Below are 20,044 nucleotides of genomic sequence, written 5' to 3' on the forward strand. Positions count from 1 at the left end.
CTTTAATTGATGTTTACCTCTTGGGCTGACCACTACCAAAAAAAAAAAAAAGAAAAAAAAAAAAAGAAACTACATAAATCTATACCACGTCCAAAAGAAAACCCAAATTTCAGCCCAAGGGAGAAGAAGCGAGAAAGTAGAAAGTGAGGATGATGGTGTAAATGTACTAAAAGAAAAATACTCGTAATTCAAGAAAGATGCTTTAAACAACACCAAGACATGTGGCAATTATGTTTAGTGTAATAATCTTTTGTATTGTATGTGTAAAATACAAAACTCTGCACAATTGCTTTCTGTCCTGTTACTCTTGGGGACAAATGAAGCTAATTGCACAATATTTTAAGTTAATCTGCAACATTTTGACGACCAGAAGGTTGATGGTACCTATTTATTGTTTTCCTTAAATAATGGGTGCATGAAACATCTTGCTCTGCACTTTGTAATTTGCACAGAACGAAAGATTTTGGCCAAGATTTCATTTAAATTAAGAGGAAAAGGAAGCTGAAATGGGTTTTGTCTTGGTTGTGAAAATGAAATCTCCACATTGAAAAATTGCCATTACTCTCACTTAGATTTCCTTTTGCGATCGACTGTAAAGCCAGATGCTGGCGCCGGCCTCGGACTCCCCTCCATCACATGTTGAATGCCCATCAGTGACTTAACCCAGCGTTACAGAATACGACCAATGTGGCTCAGTTTGTTAAAAGCTGATGTTTTATAACCTGATTGGTCCCTCACCTTTGGAAAGAAATTACTGAAGTCTCATAGTAATTTCACGTTCGGTTTATATTTACACTGCAACTGTATTCCAAGTGCAACAAACGCGGTTCAATTCACCCGAATCCTCAGCAGGAACAGAAAAGCTTCATTGGATCCCCACTTTTCTTTTTTTTTTTTTTGTCTCCTCAAGAAGCGAAGAGGTTCTGTACGGTGGAAGCGTCTCTGTCCAACCAGCCGGAGAGGACAGAGCAAGAACAAGAAGCTTTGTACAGGTTTAGTGCAATACTACTTATATAATCTGATAAAACTCTACAAAAAAAAAAATAAAAAATCATACAACAAATGCAATTTTGGCTAAATAAGGTTTTGATTCCACACGCACACTCACACAGTCCAGTTGTTAAAGATGTGCAGAAGTTCATCTCTGATATGCAAGACGACAAGTAAACGTAACAGAAACCAGGAGGCTCATCGTGTTAATCTGCTGAGAAACGAAAGATCTGTTCAAACTGGTTAGATTGGACCGGCTCACAACAAACCCTGGTGTGATTGCAGTTAGTGCAGTGAGTTTAAGTCCGACCGCCACCATCTTAAAGATGAATCCACCAGACTAGGAGCCTCCGAAGGAGCGAGTCTCTCTGCATTTCCAAATGACTTTTGGTTGTAGTTGAGTGACGTATGACTGCAGCACCGACTAAAGACTCTTCGAAAAGACCAAACACATCGAGAGAAAGTCCCTGGAAAACAGCAGATATTGTTTACTTTTGTATTTAAAAGAAAAATGCTGCATCTCCTGGACTCTAAATGCCACTCCGGTTTCTTAACTAGAAAATAAACAAAAAAAAAACAAAACAAGATAAAGCACATTTAACCCAATGTGTGTTATCAGCATCCATCGTTCATTTTGTTTTGAACCAGGAAAGTACACCCCTTAAAACACAAACCACAAAACAGTTCAGTGGAAGAAGCTCTGCTGAAGACTAAGAAAAAGTAAGTTGTGCAACTTGGATGTGAACCGAGTCTGAGAAACAAATTAGCCAAATGCCCCGAAGCACCAGCGAACAAATAATCTGAGAAAGACAATTCATGAGTACTGACATTGAGACGAAAGTGACCTCTCCCAGAACTGTATACCTTACTCATGGAGAAGATAAAGTGGAACACTATGAAGAAAGAAAACGAGAAATGGTCGTACTCGGCAAAAGCAACTCCTTCTCATTTGTCTTGACGACAGGGTGGAGAATCTGCCCAAATACAATCTGTAACCTCAACTGATTCGTTCTGTTCTACTAATTGGGGCCTTTGAATTACATTGAAGCTCTAAATTATTCTGATCAACCACTTGTTCAGAACAGTGACGATCTTATTCAGTCCCCCCCCCTCCAAAAAAAAAAAAAACACTTTACAATTTCATGTTCAAACAAGGGAGAAAAATCAAAATCAAAACAAGGAAGAAAAGGAACGGTACCTATCAGCAACATCTGCTTCCATCTTACTGAACTCGGTTGTGCAACGAAACAAACTTCCAACCAGAGCAGCAGCTGCTGTTTCAAAGCTAATATGTGCACTAATTTCTTTTACCGACTTAACCTTACCTTCATTATTCTCACTGCATTTTAAATTAAACCAGTCAATCTCAACTCCTCCCACTGGAACCTTCTCTTCGCATTAATAAAAATAAACAAAACACTTGGGTTATTACATTCAGATGCTCTTAATGCGATGCTCTAGTTTGGCATGTGTACAGCGAAACAAAACGAAGATTTGCACTTGAATGAAGTTGCACACAAACAAGCTGCTCGTCTATTTTTAAACAGCTCTGTAAAGTACTATTTCAGTTGAAGGGAAGGAAAATGAAGCTCCCTTTATTGCACATATGTTTGAGAAGGGAATTTTAAAATTGCAGGAAGGAGAATAATCCAATCTCATCAAGGAATCCTGATCATCTCCTCTCGAGGAAGAGCATCACAGATAAACAAATAACGCACACAAATCCTCTTTCAGTTCAAACACAACAAAGTGCTGACAAACAGAACAAAACGGGGCATTTCAATGCAGCTGGCTGAAGACGTGACCGGTCGTGTGCGGAGGCTAATCTTTTTCAGTGTTTGTGAATATGATCAAATAAGCTACAAGTAAACCGAGGGGAGGGACTCGACATTCCCCAGACTTCACAACTTGTCCAACATCTCAACACACTCACGCGCATACACGTCTCACACCACCAGGATCTTCACTTCATCCTGCTCGTCGGGTCGATAAAAGAAGGGGATGCAGGGGTTCTCCCCGAGGAAGGGGGGTGGCCGCGGAGCCCCCTGCGGGTTCTGGATCTCATGGAGCAGCTGCATGATCTGCTGAGTTGTGGCGTCTTCTTTGGGTGCCAGCGGTTTGGAATCAGTCTGAATGGCCCCGGTTAGATGTGCCTGGGAAGAGGCGGACTCCAGGTCCGCGGTCGGCTCTGACAGAGGGATGACCTCCATGGCTTCTGCTCCAAAAGAGATAATCATTATAAAACATCCTGTTTAAACTATAAAGCAAAAAACTTCTACATGCTGGTTTTATTCCAATTTATTTGAAAGCAACTTTTGGTTTTATCCGTTTGCGATGATCTCTGGATTAGAACATCTAGTTCTGCGTACCTGCTCCACCGACTGCATCCAGCTCTGGGTGTGCGTGCGCTCGGTGGTCCGTGTGAGTGTGTTCCTCCCCGACAGGAAGCAGGTCTGGGTTTGCGGTGCCCACGCCAGCTACGGCTCCAGCGTAGCGGTTGTACCAGTCGTTCCTCTCTGCCACCAGCCTCATGACGAGATCCTGCAGCTCCGCCAGCTTTGCCTGATCGACAGTGGAAACGGTGACGGCATGCAAGTAGACACTATGCCAGGTCACCTCTCGATAAGGTGAAATAGTATCTTTCAGTTGTTTTTAAGAAGTATACGCCTGTGGCCTTGATAACGAGCTGCACACTGAGCGTCTCTATTCTCAATGCTCCCACTCTATTTCGCCATTTCATTTCAGCAAATGCCGACGTTGTCATGGGCATTTAAATTCTTTTTCAACAGAAAACTATTCTTATTAGACAGAGCAGGACTAATGAACATGGCAACAAAAGAAATGACAGCAGAGCTCGTTAACAGTCGGTCTGTCAATCTGAAGCTTTATTATATCGATGATAGAAAGGCTCAGAAAAAGGGAGCCGATTTCCTGTGAAAATGTGTCAAAAGGCTGAAAGTTATCCACTGCTTCAAATTGAATAAAGTGTTCAACAATACCTTCATCTCCTCCTTATCCTGGGCCAGCATGCTGATGTATTGCTCTTTTTCTTGGTGCTTCTGTTTCATGATGGCCCGCTGGCTCTGGTACAGAGCTATATACTCCCCTGGAAAAATGAAGAAGCAGAGAAGGAAATGTTCATCAAGTATTCAAATATGACATAGAACAAAAAGGAAAGTTCAATGTTGCTCAGTCTCACCTATAGTGTCAGTCTCTCCGGACAGCTGGATGCAGCGGTGTTCCAGTTCCTCCACCCTCTCTTTCAGGTCGGCTTTCTCCTGCATGAGGCTGGTGAAACGCTGCTGAAGCTTCTCCATTGCAGCTTGAAGAGCCTGATGGACTTCTGCCGGCACGCCTCCATCTGGTCCACAGACGGCAACAATTAAAGTTTATACAAAACGCTGTTAACATTTGCAAGGTGAAAGTATTACAGGATGGAAACAGCTCGCTGAATGATGTTAAGCAATGAAAAAACTTGAAAGTTGTCATACAAACATGTTTTTCTAACCTGAATGATCGTGACTGTGGTCACAGTGATTATGCTGGTCATGACTGTGACCGTGACTATGATCATGGTCATGACTGTGATCATGACCGTGATCATGGTCATGACCGTGATCATGATCGTGATCAGCTCTGGAGCTGTGTTGTTGCTGCTCAGCACTGAGGGCCATAGCAGCCTGGTGCCGGGCTGCCAAGTGAAGCCTGTGCTCCTCCTCCAGCTGCCTTCGGGCCTCGTCCCGCTCTGCTTCCAACTGTGACAGCGCTCCACGGATAAATTCCTCCTGTGAGGGCGGGGCAATGAGTAGCAACAGCAAACGATGGTTACAAAGTGTTTAATATCGTGAGGTAATGTGCATGAAAACTGAGACTAAATCATTCCCCCTGGCTTGGCTCGTCTTACCATCTCTTTTTGGCTCTCAAAGTCATCTGGGATCACTACAGAAGTCGACTTCTGTGGACTCTCTTGCAGAGACTGGCTTTCTACTCCATCTCCTACATGACATAAATGACATTTTTAAAGTCCTCAATGAATAAGAAACTGTAACACAACATTTAAAGTTATTATTTTCACATTAATGGTTAGACTGCAGCGATCACTGCCTGTGCTTAGTGCTCAAAAGAATATCTTACATTCAAAGGTTATAAACAGCTGCTCTTACATTACTTTGCCTTTGGGTGGCACAGATTTGAGACTGCTGATGCTGCAGCTCTGCTTTTAGAGCTTGTGAGGCAGTTTACATCAATGATACTATGTCACTGTTTGCTGGGAGCGACTCCTCTTTCCAGTCTCTAAGCCTTTGATTTATTTTAAACAAAATGAAGGAAAACCACAAAGCCGGTTAAACGTGCTTGTCAAAACAACAATGTGGCACACAAGCAGATAGGAAAGGTTTCAGAATTGACTGAATAAACAAAAGGGGTAATGAGAAGAGTAAGAGAAAGATACCCTGGTCTCTGGAAGATGTCATGAGAGCTGAGCTGTTGAGCAGCTCCTTCACTTCAGATTTGAGCTTCTCGTTGTCTCTGACCAGATGATCCAAGTACTCCTAGAAAAGGACAAGTTAAATGAATGAATGAAAAATAGTTCATGCATGTTTAAAAGTCTTTAAGAGACCACACAAAGAAGTGATAGTGAGCGTGGCAGGATAACTTTTCGATATCAGACACTATATGTTTCGTGGATGAAGTATTAACTTTATAATACAGACCTGGGTTTGTTTGAGCTGATTGTGACTGATCTCCAGCTGCACTCGGCTGTGGCTTTCATCATGCTGCAGCCGGTCCATGAGCTGGCTCTGCTGCAGATATTGTTGATGGAGCTGTTCCCTCTCCGAGGCCAGGGTCTGGTAGCCAGCGCAATACTGCTGCAAGTGGGCCACAACCTGATCTCTCTGCTCTATCAGACTCTGAGATTCCTTAGATTTCAGCTCCAGCTGGATGAGACAAAAAGCAAAGCCAAAAAAGATGCTGACAATAGTCGACTGCTGCAAATTTTCTTTCTCCTTTGGACGTTCTTGTCAACCTTAGTATCAAAATAATGAGCCGTGCTTCACTTAGTCGCAAGATGGACGGTGAAAACAACATGGATCCTGCAGACTTGCAGCTGCGTTTGTGTCAAAAAGTGACGTGTGAAACGTTACCTCCTCTTTTCTGTTGTGTAGCTCCTCTTGCAATTCGCCCATTCTGCGAGCCAGCTCTTTCTTCACATGCTGCTCTGACTGGATGGCGGTGGTCAGCTCCATGTTCTCATTAGTCTGTCAGGTTCAAAGAATGAAAGGAATCTTGGCTTAAACTTAAAGCCCTCGGAGGTAGGACTGAGGTCATGAATGGATTTTTGGATTTCTAATAAAGCTATTGAACTAAAAAGATTAAAATTAGTCAATGACAAAATTAAAAGCTAATCATCCAGCATTCTGCTGCCTATCATCTCCGAGACAGAAAATAATATAACAATAATAGAAATAGAAGTACACGTATCACGCAGCGACAGATGGACAGCAAGATTTATTTAGCCTCACCAGTTTGACGAAGCCGTTCTGCAGCTCGGCCAGCTGGTCCTTCAGCGTGCGGTTCTGGGTGAGGGCGCGGCTAATAGTAGCCTTGTCTGACTGCACATCCTCTAGCATGCGCCGGCGGTCTTCGTCCTCCTGGACCTGGCTATCAACCTGCCGCTCCAGATCCCCGAGACGCGTCTCCTGCTCAGCACATAGGCGGCTCAGCTGCTCGTTATCTCTCAGCTGGGGCAAATATGTCGGGATGAGTTGAAAAAAAACAAAAGAACAAGTCACATCAGAATTAATGTTGAGAACTGATCTTGCATATAAATGACAAATTCTCCCATAAGCCAGGAGATTTGGGGAACCAAAAAAGAAATACATACTCGTGCCTGGTACTGTGCAGTTAGAGCTTCCTTCTCCTGCTGTAGGCTGTTGAGGGCTTCTTGTAGAGCCACCTCACTCTCTGAGGGTCCTGAAGGCTGAGGTTCTGCACCATCCTGAGCTTCCCTCTCCTGGGCCAGCAATGCTATGGGAAAGTAAGGATAATTATCCTGTTAAACATACCAGACTGCAGCAGCTGTACCATCTGCATATGGTCTGTACTTTTAACATTAAGCTCAAAGGATCACATATTTGAGATAAATAATTATTACCAATAAAAAACACTGACAGGAAATGTAATTCAGTGTTGAAATACTGCTGTAGGGAATGAAAGACTGAGGAAAATTACTGTTTTAAAGCTCAAGAGTGGTCGGAAGGGCTGATAGCACAGATTGGCAGCCTCGCTTCCGTCAGTCTGCCCCAGGGCAGCTGTGGCTACATACATAGTTTACCACCATCGAGTATGGCGAGAATGAATAATGCAATGTGAAGCGTCTTTGAGTGTCCTGAAAAGCGCTATATAAAACCTATGCATTATTATCATTATTAAGACGGTTGTTTGGTAGCACTGATGACTATTTTCACTGCGGTAAACAAACACAAAGGAATACACTGCTTATAAACCAAAGCAATTGTTCACTATTAACACAGACGAAACCTACCGAGGATGAGGAATAAACATGGCAGAGTCGTTACGGCCTCTCACCTGCGGCATTTTTTAGTTCTAAAATGGTGGCTTCCAGTTCTTCAACTCTGTTTATGTTTATGTCCCTTTCCTCTGCAACCAACGATACCTATGTAGACAGAAAAATCACCATTAATCAATCATTTTGTAGGAAGTTTGTTAAAAAAAAAAAGAAGAAAAAAAAAATGAAAATACAGTGAAACATAATGTGTGCATATTTGTTCTGCTGTGGCAACATGAAACAGCAAACAGCACCTCTGGTGTGCAGCAGCCTCTCTTTCTTTCTGGAAACATTTTCAACTGCTTTATGGAGGCTTTCTTCTCTCATGTCTTTGGGGCTTTCTTTCATAATTTGAGCTTGCCAACACAAAGCGAGATGAGCATTGTGTGCACTCCAGGAAACGCTGCACTTGAGAATGGCTTTTGTTTGCAGTGTGGGAGTGTCTGCCGGTTTCTTTGGCTTCATTCCTAGAACTGTTTTAAGTGGCTTCTTAATTTAAATCTTTTGTACATATATTAATTATTGGCTAATATGAACACTGATGTACAGGAGTTACTGTAACCTCCTATCAGGTCTTCTGGGTTGAACCTACAGGTTCACAGGGATTTTGCATTTGGCTTACATGTTATTCCTGAGCCTGCATACATTTTATTCCCAGATTAACAAAGACAAGCTTGTTTAGTTATTGTTGAATTACATTTGTGTTTGGACAGTCATTCTGTGGTGCCCTGTCATGGATGAACCCTGACCCTTTTCTCCTGTGAGCTTTCTGGGGCCCCAAAATGGATAAAGCAGTGACATATTGACGTATGGGTGAGCAGACAATAAGTTCTCACTCCGTTGCTGACATACCTGTGTTAGCAGCTGTTCCGTTTTATCTTTCCAAACACGACCTTCTTCCTGGATCTGCTCTGCGTAACGATCTCTCTCCGTCTTCAGCTGGCCAATGGACTCCATCAGCTACAACAACACAAAACCAAATTGTGATTAAAAGACATGAGTTTATGGTCAAGTGTTTTGAAGCTTATTGATTGTAGCGTTGGGAGTTAAGTGTGCAACTTTGTGTCATAAATCTCAAAATGTCAAAAATGGAAGTGACTGGAAATGGGAGAATAGATAGATAGCATCGCATGGTTCATGGGTAAATAAATACAGGAAGAGCCATTGCTATCCCTGTGAAAAGGTCATCTCTATGGGGCAAGGCTCGATAATTTACTGCAGACTGAGCCATGCAATTATCCTCATGTGAAACAATGTCCTGCTTCACAGCACACAGATTATGAGAATAAGAGGAAGAGACAGGCTTGTCTTTACCTGGTGATTGTGTACCTCCAGCTGCTGCTTCTCTTCCATCAGTAACTGCACCTGCTGGCTGGCACTGCTGGGATCTGACTGGCTGGAGTACTGGAGGAAAATCACAGACACATAAAGTTGAAGCAAAAGGCAGCAGAAACATGAAGATGATGAGGCTGTTTTCCTGTTGGAAAACAGACAGTGGCTTGTCCATACAGACGGGCTGTTGAGTTGGTCCACCACCCGCAGTTATTGCAACAGTTTAAATGTGTACTAGTTGTGAAATTGTTTATCTGCAGATTAACCCACTTGTTGTAACATGAGGTCAGCAAACTCCAGCCTCTTGCGGAGGTCTTCCACCTCCAGCCTCATTCCACCATTATCCTGGGTACTCAGCTTAAACTGCTCCGAAAGCTCAGAGTTCTGCTGCCTCACCTCCTCGTTTAAATTACTGCCAACACAAAAATTTATATTTACATCAATCCAACAAGAATAGAAAGAGTTGCTGATTTCAAGATAAGAAAATCATCTGCTCTAAAATGTTAGGACATGCCTTGTGTGTGAATTAACTTACTTTACTCTAAACACCTCCAGCCTCAGACTGTCCCGATCCTTTTCAAGTTCTTTATTGTGCTGAGATTAAAAAAAAAAAAAAAACACTGATTGGACAATGCAAAGACACTCAGAAAGTTCAATTTGAATCAAATAAGTTCATCTTAAACTGCATCTACCATCACCCATTTGACTCTGGACTCTGGGAGAGCACAGCAATGGTAGCTACCTTTTCAAATTGTTTCTGCTGCGTTGAGACAGAAGACAGAGTTCTTTCCAGCTCGGACACTCTCTGCTTTGTGGCCTGCAGACGGTTGTTGAGCTCCTCTGCGTCAGCTACACACAAGCACAGAAAGAGGGAGAAGCACAAAGTGTGAAGTACCTACTGTAGGGGTGAGGTGTTGCGAAGCTCATTAAATAACACAGACACACACACACCTGTCTTCTGCCGTGCCGCCTGTTGCGTGTACTGTAGTGCTGTCTGTAGCTCTGATTTCTCTGATACCAGTATGCCAATCGTCTGGATGTGAACCTGGGATAAGGACAGAACACAATTAGTTAGACCACTATCTAATATAATGAGCACCACATTGATCCACAGCATGGAACTCTAAACCTTTGGAAAGTGGAGGTGGTGTTGTTGCATTGCATTTAAATTCAATTTATTTCTAGGTAACATAGTGCACATTTTACATTTTAAAGTCAAACATTAAACTGCAGACAAACAACATTAGTATTATTATATAGATTATTTCTTTGCTTTAAAAAAGTTTCTTGGCAAAAAGATCCTATCATTTGAAAGTGAGTTCTTGTTACATTTTCATTGGTGCCACATTTGTAAGCAACATTAATTTGTGGGATGAGCAGCAGAGCCAAGTATTTAAACGAACATTTGCCAAATGTTCTCAACCAGTTCTTAACAGCTTTTCTTTTTTGTCTCATGAATTTGATATCTGAAGTCGGAAGAAGGTAAAAGTCAATCTAATGTATTCAACTAGTATTTGTAGAAAGTAAGTGAATGTGGTTTTGTTGACCTGCATTGTTCACCTGAGGATACCAACGGCTCCAAATAAGGAAAAAGCTGTTTGGCACTGGCAGAAAAGATTTAGAAGACATTTAATGGGCACTCACTTCTTCCACTCAACCCACAAATGCATTCTAGAAAAGTTGCACCAACTAAAATGGAAATAATCAGGCTTTATGAAATCTACTGCCAAGAGGCAACCAATATATTGTACCAAAAACTAATTTCCAGACAACATGTCCTCTGTATGAGTTTAGAGAAACATTTACCTGCAATTGCTCGCGCATAGCCCCCTGCTCTTTTGAAAATCTCTGCTCAAATTCTTTCCGCTCCTGGAGGAAGTTAAGAAACAAGTTGAAAGAATGAAAATAGAAAAGGGAAATACCAGAAGGCCAGAAAAAAAAAAAAAAAAGGTTTAGGCAGGTATACATGCAGTTGAAGTGGAAAAGGAAAAGAAAAAAGCTAACCTTTTGGAGCTGGTCGGTGAGCTCCTGAGATTGCTGTGCCTGGTAGACCAATAGAGTAAAGAACGAATGTTTATTAAAAAGCAATGTTTCATCATAATTCTAGCTCAGTGACACTATTTTCTTTAACCAAGCATAACCAAAACCGTGGAACGAAAGACATCACCTCCATTGCAGACAGGGCATTGATGGTGCAAACCATTAGAGAACCGGTTCTGTTACATTCAACTCTTGCGGCTGTTTGAAGCCTTGCGTTTATTGCAGTTAGTTTGCTCAACCGGCTTGAAAAAGCATCAACACTACAATTAGACAATAACTAAAAGGAAATATTAGCCTTTTTCACAATGCACACCCACAGGGCTCCTTACTCTGAAGTGATGCTTTGTAAAAATTGATTTTAGTCACACTCAGTAAAGAGTGAACAAAAACTAAGAAAACCACACGTGCTTATTCCAGGTGATGATTAGACAGGATGACATGCAAACATGCATTGATGCAATCATTTTTCATGGGGTGAGAAAAAGGGTTTCTCCAGTCACACAAAGGCACACTCACACACACACACACACAAATGTGCAGACACACACACAGCTTCTTACCAGCTGGTCTAGCTTGGTATTGAGCTGAGAGTTTGTTAGGTTGCTGGATTCCAGGGCGGCTGCCAGCTCCTGGTTCCGACTCTATCACGTGCACACATGCGTCCAGGAAAAAGGGAGGGGTGAAATAAAAGAGAGGGGAATAAAGTGCAGTGGCAAAAAAAAAAAAAAAAAAGAAGACATGGGGGGAGGAGGAGATAAATTCAAATGTAAATCATTATCATGGAGGCAAACAATAACACTGTTACAAATGGCCCGAAATGTGGTTTCAATGAGAGGTGAAGGAGTAAAATATGTGACGACTGCTAAACCCAGTTGGGAAGTAGAGGAGCCTTCAGGATCATTCGGTCTCGTTTGCAAGATATTCACAAGATCCACGTGAACTTGTTCATCATATCTGTGACCCAGCGCTAAAAAGATTCCAAGTACTATTTATAAAGCCTAATTGAAAGTCATTCTGCAGTGTGGCGATTAGGATTACACACACAGACAGTGTTAAGAGGCATTTCATTTGCTGCATCATTTTGATAAATCTCCACAGAAAGTCCATTATAAAGAACAAAAACTATTGGTATACGTTCATTATCAGAAAATATGTTTCCGATCTGCAGGCATGTCATTTTTACTTCCAGTATTACCTATTTATTAGAATTAAACTTCTGTACATATTCACTTGGTGGTCAAAACTGATGCAGCTGAGACTGAGAACCTCCCATATTCTATACCTGTCGTATTGAAAAATATGACCTGGTTATGTTGTGTCATGTAATATTACTTTAAGCAACAGGTAATTAAGACACTATTGATATGATATACATGTCTCCAAACTTGCATTTAAAATGTGAAAAACACGTCTGAAAAATATTAGCTGTCCATCTTACCTCCAGTTCTCTGTCACTGACAGAAGGTGCACTATCTCCATTCACGTACGCAGCAGATGACTGCAATAATACAATGAGACCAACATTATTGAGATGTCGACACAGGAAAGCAGTTTGTTGATGCCGATATCTTGGGGCGACCAAAGTTTTGACAGTAAATTTCCCAGAGTGCAACACCAACAAATGTCCTTTTTAAGATTTGGGATACTTTTTTATTGATATTAAAAAAAAAAACACACAAAAAACAACGGAACCATATTTTGAGGCAGAGCACGTTGCCCGGGGCTGATAAGAGTTTCAGATAAACAGATAAAGAAAATGTACACTCTGTCTTTGCTGATTAAGCAAAACCTGACGAAGGCCAGAAAAGATTTATCAAGCTGGTTCAGTGTACTAGTTAAAGCTCTGTCATGGTGCCCAAGGACACTGGAAACAACTTAAACTGCTTCCAGTGCATTCCTGCCAAAAATAGATGCGATACACCCTCATTGAGAGTCCACATCAGTGAGCGTTACTCGTTGTTAAAAGCCTAACAGTGTATAGCACAAAATAGTGTGTGTGTGTGTGTGTGTGTGTGTGTGTGTGTGTGTGTGTGTGTGTGCGCGTGTGTATGTGAGATAAAAAGATGACAGTGGCGGCTGCAGCTCTGTACCTCGGAGACCAAGCCATTTAGTTGTTGTGAGAGCTGTCGCAGGCTCTCTGTGGAAGAAAGCGGTCTGCAACACAAGACAGACACAAATACTCAATCAGAGCTCCTAAATATTTTACATTACAAGCTCTTCGAATACATACTGGGGCAAAAGTAGTAGTACTCATTATGCTGGATTGCAAGTGAATACAGGTGTATTTATATTCATTTGGTGCACTCATACAATCTGATCTGATCAGTACAACAGCTCTGCTACAACTTTCACATTTACAAAGGCATTATTATTCCGTCAATATTGAGGTTTATGTCTAGCTATATTATCACTTTTAAGACTGTAGTTTGACACGTTTCTAATAATCTGTGAAGTTGTCATGTAGTGACGATCACATTACACTGTGCAAGTAATGGAGTGGCTGAGAAATAAATCAGTGACACGGTAGCCCAGAAGCTGAACACTCAAGTCACATTATGAACCAAAAATCTATGAGATGGCATCAGTGCAAAAGTGAGGAGTCATAACTTACCGGTTCTCGTCCATAGAATTGTCATTGCCATTTGTGTCGGGGTATTCCTGCTGAAAAGAGGAAAAGAATGAAAGTGGAAGAAGTGAGTTAACCAAATGGATTAAGAAGAGAAAGAAATTAAGTTCATTAGATAAAATAGTTTTACTTCAGATTTGTTGTTTTTTTATGACACACATTAGAACAAGACGCAGTGAATATTCCAATTCTCAGAGGCATTAATTACACTGCGGTCCATTATGATGCTGTGAGGCAATGACCTCGCAGGGTTAGATACGCTTTGAGGTGTTCGTGCTTGAGAAAGAAACCAGAGGGAGACACACACCTGCAGGTCAGTGCTGTGACCAACAGACTCGAGGTTAGTAGCAGTGTTAGCTGTAGCAGTGTTAGACACAGGTGAGTCGCGACCAGGCTCGCAGTTCAACTCCTCCAGCTGCTGGGAAACTGACGATCCCACAGCCTCCATTTGAGGGAAGGTCTGACGTGACACACAGACACACACAAGACACACAAACACACAGTCACCATTCAGGAAAGCACAAGTTCTGGAGAAAAAGCTGCAAATTTCCTGTGCATACAGGAATGAGTATAACTGACTTGCATTAAGGTGAAATGGCTGTTAAGGTTATGATAATATAAGTACGTAGAATTAATTGCTAAATCTACTGTCTGGACAGGGTAATAAAAAAAGAAATGCAAAGACATTTTGGGATGTTATTTTTTGTATAAAAGGCCTCAGAAAAACCACCCCCCCCCCCCAAAAAACAACCTCATGTAACCTTTGTTGTGACGACGGAGAAATGCTTTGGTGCCACTGCCTAAAATATTTTGCCTCACTTCTCTCCATTATGTGAACATCTGCTGAGTACAACACGGAAAGGACTCCATTTATTTGTCTTAAATATGAACGACAGTTTTCATAACGGACAAAAAAAAAAAGTTTGCCGTAACTTAAAGTTTGAAGCAACACGCAGAACAGCATAAAACAAAGATAAATATGACAAACATGAAGTCTTTTTTATTGGTGAATAAAAACTTGCACACACATTCTTGTTTGTTAAAATGCCTGATTGATGGACTCATCCATGCAAGTACTAGAGACTGCAAAATGTCCACAATCCTGTTTGGAAAAACAAGATAAATCCCTCAACCAGCTCACCAGTAACTCTTATATGAATTCAGAGGAAATAAAAAGAGCAAACTCCACATTTCTAAACCATTAATGCGGTCTTGTTTAAAAAAGCACATTCATAAGATCTTACCAAGCTTCCTGGTGTATGTAACAAAATGAATGAGTGCAACTGATGAAGAATGAGGAAGCAGGGCACAGTATTAAATATCACCAGAGGATCTGCTATTTACATTTGAGCAGTGCGGGGTGAGACAAAGCAGGGAGGAATGAATTGAAGAAAGGCAGACAGAACAGGCTCACCTGACAGTTGCCATAAGAAGGGAGGGCTACTCCATTGCTTTGACTAAGTGCTTTCAGAATACTGTCAAACTATAGGAAAAGGAAACAAAGACAGAAAAGAGATGTGAAAGGGGAGAGCACAATCCCAACAGTGACAAGAGAGGCAAACAAACAAGCAGATAGAAGCCGTCACTACAGGAAGGAAAGGGTGCAAACATGAAGGGTGTCCAAGAGGTCAGTAGAAATTGGTCAAATCAAAATATCCTAATCTAAAAAAATAATAAAACTTTATGTAATGAGAGGTGCAGCATGTGCCTAAATATTACTTTAGTGCAGCATCAACATCACTGACAATCAATGCTACAAAAGGAGCGTGACTGTAACAAGAGAGGACAGCGATAAAGTGCACAAGTCGGACATTTAGAGACCAGGGAGCATGCACGTGCTACAGACATCTAAATTCAAACTATCATCTGTGTGGTAAATACTGGAATCAAATCAACATAACTTCCAGGTTAACAGGAAAATGAGCGGCACACTGGAATCCATGTTAACAGTGAGAAGCAGGTGACAACCGTCACATGATTGAATTCAACCATGAGTCAAATGCCAATGAGCAGACCCACATGGAATGAGCTTATCCCGTCTAGAAGTGGTGTACATATCCTCAACTATTAAAGGGCTTTAAACAAATCACTCAATAAGTGATTGTACTGAAGAAGAAGAATTAAAGGTGATGAGAGGTAGTAGAGAAGCAAAATATGGGTATTATAGAGCTCACTGCAAGAGGGGGTGTCACAGGTTGACACAATATTTCCACAAAACTACTACATCGAATATGATGTCTAACTGACAAGTCTATTTATTAGTTTTGATATCACGATTCACTGATTGAGGTTTGGCTTGCCCAGAACAAACTCTCATATATGAATGCTGTTCGTTTCAGAAATCGTGAATGCAACCATTCAAACTGTCTCACCGAACAAACAGATGCAAACTTATATTGAAGGTGCATTCACATTTGTTAGATTTGGTTCGATTTAAGTAAACCTTGCTGTGATTGTTCCATTAGTGCGGTCGATTTGTGAATCCAAACCCAAATCCACAATTATGATATGCAGACAATCTAATGATCTTAGTTCACTTCAGAACTACCTTTGGGTGCAGGTACATTGACCTGTACATGTTTACTAGAGAGGTCTCCGGAATAATCCCACAAGCATTGTATTCATGCACGTGCAGAATATGCATCACAACAGGTTATCTGCATGACTTTTGTTGACATGTTCGGGTCCACTGGCAAAACTGCCAAATTAAGCACAAGGCAACAAAGTTCCACGAAATTACCATTGGATTCACAAAGTCATATGAATATTATAGAAGATGCCAGATGACATCTTTAGCTAAAGATGAATTCATGTGATCAATCAAAAATGTCACGGGTTCATCTCCAGACTGCTTCAAAAGCATGGGCCTCTGTCTTTAAAACCTCTGATGTCTAACGTAACAGCAGCAGAACAAAGCAAGTAGGTATTTATAGAGAAAGAACAATAGGTACAGATTACTACTCATGATAGCCAAACTGAAAACCCACTATAATGTATTTGCAGGTACTGTGGGCATAAAACACTATTCAACATTGTGTTGATAAAGCTGATGCCCAACTGAAACTACTGAATACAATTCAGAAACACTCGTCAAATTCACAATATGATAAAAGTTCTTGCAGCCACTGCAAAAACTTTTGCATAATCAGATCATCTTTGCTGCACGAAACATGACAGATTAATGGTTACACATTTGACTACCTATGTGTGTTGGAAAAGCTCTGCCGAATGAAAGTAATTTAATTGCTTCATTCAACTACAACATATTGTCAAAGGCCACTGTTGTTTTTGGCATTGTGGGTGTATTAGTGTTGTATAACAAGCAGGAAAGCATTTGTCAACAATATAATTGGCTACTCGACAGGCAATATAATGTGTGAGCAATACAAATATTCATTCATTCATTCATTTTCTTCCACTTATCCGTTTCCAGGTCGCGGGGGTGACAGTCTGAGCACATTGCACCATTTAAGAACCTTCCTGCAGGTGGTGAGCCCACGGGAAGGTGTGGCCCGGCGTGGGACACGAACCCACTACTCTGAGATTGTGAGTCTCATGCTCTACCAACTGAGCTAGCCGGGGCGACCAATACAAATATGTTTAACGTAAAACTATTATTCATAAACAACTGGATCCTTTTCACCAGGTGTGTTGTATTTTCGAAGCACACTATGTATTGTACAATGACAAAGTTAGACACTTTGCTTCTTAGTAGCAGCCAGTTTCAATCTAAATCTTTCTCGTTTATTCTGTCACATGGCCTCATACCCCTTCAGTAAAAAAAATTTAAAATAAAGTAAGGCCCCAAATTGATTGTGGGGTAAAATAGTAGGATTCTTTTCTAAAAGAAAAATAAGTGAAAAGTCACTGACGAACTTACATTATCTGGAGAGTTTCTGTCTGATGGGGGCGTATCCAGTTGGTTCAGTCCTTTCACCTTCCTCTTCTTCTTGGCCCCCGCTCCACCTCCTCCTCCTCCCTTTTCTACACTAACAGGGGAGCTCTTCTGCTGAAACTCCTTCAGCTGAGGAGCACATAAGGAAATAAAACAGATGTATGAACAAAAGGTATAAACCAGAAACGAGAGACAACAGGAAAGTAAAGCGGTCTATTTCATAGTACAAACGTCTTTTGGTCTCTTTACGCATTCAGCAAGTCTCCAGGCTAACAAAACAATGTATCTGAAACAATGTGAACGTAGCTTGAGATGGAGCGGTAATGCACTACTAAATTATCCAGTTTCCCGGTAAGATTTGACATCATGGGTGTTCACGGCCGCTTGATTAACCTGCTTGTTCAGCAGATTACTCTACTGAACCTAGCAAATTGAAGCTAATGACTTGTGTTTACTTTAGATCATCTATGCATGGTCTATGACTGAGAAATGCCCGAGCACGTTTGGGCATGGGGCCCATGACAGCTGTCCATAGGAGACCTTGGGGAATCGTAGGAAAAACCCACGGAGCCACCATTTCTAATAGTGAGCGACAGAATCACTACTATCACCAAGACCCCTCATTTATGAACATTATATGAGAGCAAGAAACGCTGACAGGTCACATCCTGAAGCTTGCCTCTCTCATCCTTCCTGACTAGCTGAACAACACAACACACACTGCAGGACAGAGCAAGGGGGGTGTCAGCTGTCAAAACAGCCCCCATCTCCCTATCCAGCTAACCATCGTAGCCTGCGAGCGGCTTGTTTTATTTCAAAAACCATTATATTTTTGTGTGTCTGTGTGTCTAAGACACTGAAGAGAGGACGAAAAGCGGACCTGCTGCGCTACATAGTCTCCATATGCACACGTAGCCAACTATTCATTAGCCCACTCGCTAACGTTAACTTGCATCAGTTAGCACATTAGGCGGTGCTAATAAATGCTTTAAATGTTAAAAAGACAAGTGAAGCCAACGGGCAGTGAGAGTATGTGAAGTAAATCGCGGAGTAACTAAATAAAGCTGGATGGGATAAATGCCTTTCCAGACTAAAAATAGTCAACATAATCTGGGAAAGTTAATGCTATCAGCGGAGGCCCACAGGAAGCCTCGGGCTCTCCGGCGCTAAGAAGCCTGAGATAGGAACAAGACAGGCGGGACGAGCGACAGCGCAGAGGTCGGACGACGTGTAATGACAACACCCAAGCTCCGTAAAGACATTCATAACACAGGCGCTGAAATACTCCGCGAACACACACTTCCAGTCAAGAAACAGGCTTGGTTCTTCTCGGGATGATGAGTCAGGTCAGTTGATATATACTTTACCTTTTTCTTAGCTGCAGCGAGTTTTATTTGCCTACTCTGGTCGGCCATCCTGCTGCTGCTCTGGTCAACCGACCGCACCACGTCACCAGTCCGGTGCCAGTAGAGACCTCGACCGAGAGAGGGCGCTCGCCCATTTATTTATCTTTATATATTTTATATTTATAATTTATATTTCCTCAAAGTACTTTTCAGTAATTTTTAATTTCAATACCACCTGACCACAGCTAAATATTTTGGTAAAAAAAGTATAATATTTACAGCCGTGTACTGTCATTGTTTGTTTTGCAACAAGCAAAATATACGTAACATAAATATGTAATGAGTGTTTTTGACAAGTTTCTATCACAATTTATCCATCAAGGTTATGCACTATAATGAGATATAAAATGTGGTTTCATATACAGTTTTATGTAATATTGAATATCTTTTACATGGCTGATAGTTTCACATAAAATAAATAAAAGAGGTTCCCACATGCAGCATTTCAAATTTGCCAGCGTCATATATATATATACCCTGTGAGTAAGTTAATGCAAGATGAGCTGAAAAACTGCCTAATATGACACATTTAATGTGTTTTGGAGATGACATGATGACCTTTGACTTGTTTCAGATTACACTATGTTCATTCTTCAAATTTTACTGACCTCTTGGACATGTTTTCTCCCTCTCACACCGTCAGTTCATAGGAATAAGACAGGCCTGATTTAGAATAGCCAAAACAGGATGCTCGAGCAGGAAAGTCTCAAACTGAAGGAAAAAGCCCTCCTCAGTTTACACCAAATACAACCTGCTTCATCATCACTGACTTATTCAAGACTTTGTTAATATTATTTGATGTTTAATGTTGATCATTTCTGAGCAAATTTCTCAATTTATTACAAACAAATACATTCTAGTTTTTTCCTCTGTGAAAGGTGCTTAACTTTTTCTTTTTTTTTTTTAACAACATCATTTTTACATGTTTGAATTTTAAATGCATTCTAAAGAAAATCAATATATTTCACTGGTTGTACAAGACAAAGTAAAACAAATCCAGATGCAAAGAAACAAGTAAAGTACAAACGAAAGACCATTTGGATAGTTTTCCTCTGATTTTGAAAAAAAAAAGAAAAAAAAAAGAAAGGAACCCAACCATAAACATCAAAAGTGTTCTGTCCCCTCAATCAATTGTTCCTGTTTTTCTGTCCTTGTTCCTTTTTTGTTTTCTCCCCGAGGTCTGACTA

At 41.1% G+C, this 20,044-nt stretch overlaps 1 protein-coding gene across 3 annotated transcripts; it reads right to left on the reverse strand.

Annotated features, from left to right (window-relative positions):
• Positions 1 to 899: 899 nt before the first annotated feature.
• golga2 (golgin A2) lies at positions 900 to 18,902 on the reverse strand. Of its 3 annotated transcripts, none has more exons than XM_080477351.1 (28): positions 18,819 to 18,902; positions 17,437 to 17,580; positions 14,971 to 15,039; positions 13,864 to 14,016; positions 13,542 to 13,588; positions 13,021 to 13,084; positions 12,369 to 12,428; positions 11,491 to 11,571; positions 10,895 to 10,933; positions 10,697 to 10,759; positions 9,842 to 9,935; positions 9,633 to 9,739; positions 9,426 to 9,484; positions 9,161 to 9,302; positions 8,873 to 8,962; positions 8,411 to 8,518; positions 7,579 to 7,666; positions 6,875 to 7,017; positions 6,513 to 6,731; positions 6,135 to 6,248; positions 5,703 to 5,927; positions 5,441 to 5,540; positions 4,895 to 4,986; positions 4,499 to 4,775; positions 4,190 to 4,351; positions 3,990 to 4,096; positions 3,360 to 3,552; positions 900 to 3,205 (listed from the first exon to the last, which is right to left on the reverse strand). In XM_080477351.1, exons 1-28 carry the CDS (start codon positions 18,864 to 18,866, stop codon positions 2,937 to 2,939), a joined length of 3,357 nt encoding a protein of 1,118 aa, XP_080333477.1. In that variant the 5' UTR covers positions 18,867 to 18,902; the 3' UTR covers positions 900 to 2,936. The 3 variants fall into 3 exon arrangements, with proteins under 3 accessions (XP_080333477.1, XP_080333475.1, XP_080333476.1); XM_080477349.1 differs by having other exon boundaries at positions 13,542 to 13,591; positions 18,819 to 18,896; XM_080477350.1 differs by lacking the exons at positions 13,864 to 14,016; positions 14,971 to 15,039 and having other exon boundaries at positions 13,542 to 13,591; positions 18,819 to 18,896.
• Positions 18,903 to 20,044: the final 1,142 nt, after the last annotated feature.

Source organism: Lipophrys pholis (assembly GCF_963383615.2).
Source record: "Lipophrys pholis genome assembly, chromosome: 12".
In the NCBI taxonomy this organism is placed as follows: Eukaryota; Metazoa; Chordata; class Actinopteri; order Blenniiformes; family Blenniidae; genus Lipophrys; species Lipophrys pholis.

What these genes read in the sequence shown, in the direction of transcription:
- golga2 (XM_080477349.1), bottom strand. Translation starts at nt 18,866, where the DNA reads ATGGCCGACCAGAGTAGGCAAATAAAACTCGCTGCAGCTAAGAAAAAG. An exon ending in TGGAGGTACACAATCACCAG is followed by an intron (nt 8,519 to 8,872) that starts GTAAAGACAAGC and finishes GTGTTGTTGTAG; the next exon opens with CTGATGGAGTCCATTGGCCA. An exon ending in TACACAACAGAAAAGAGGAG is followed by an intron (nt 5,928 to 6,134) that starts GTAACGTTTCAC and finishes TGTCTCATCCAG; the next exon opens with CTGGAGCTGAAATCTAAGGA.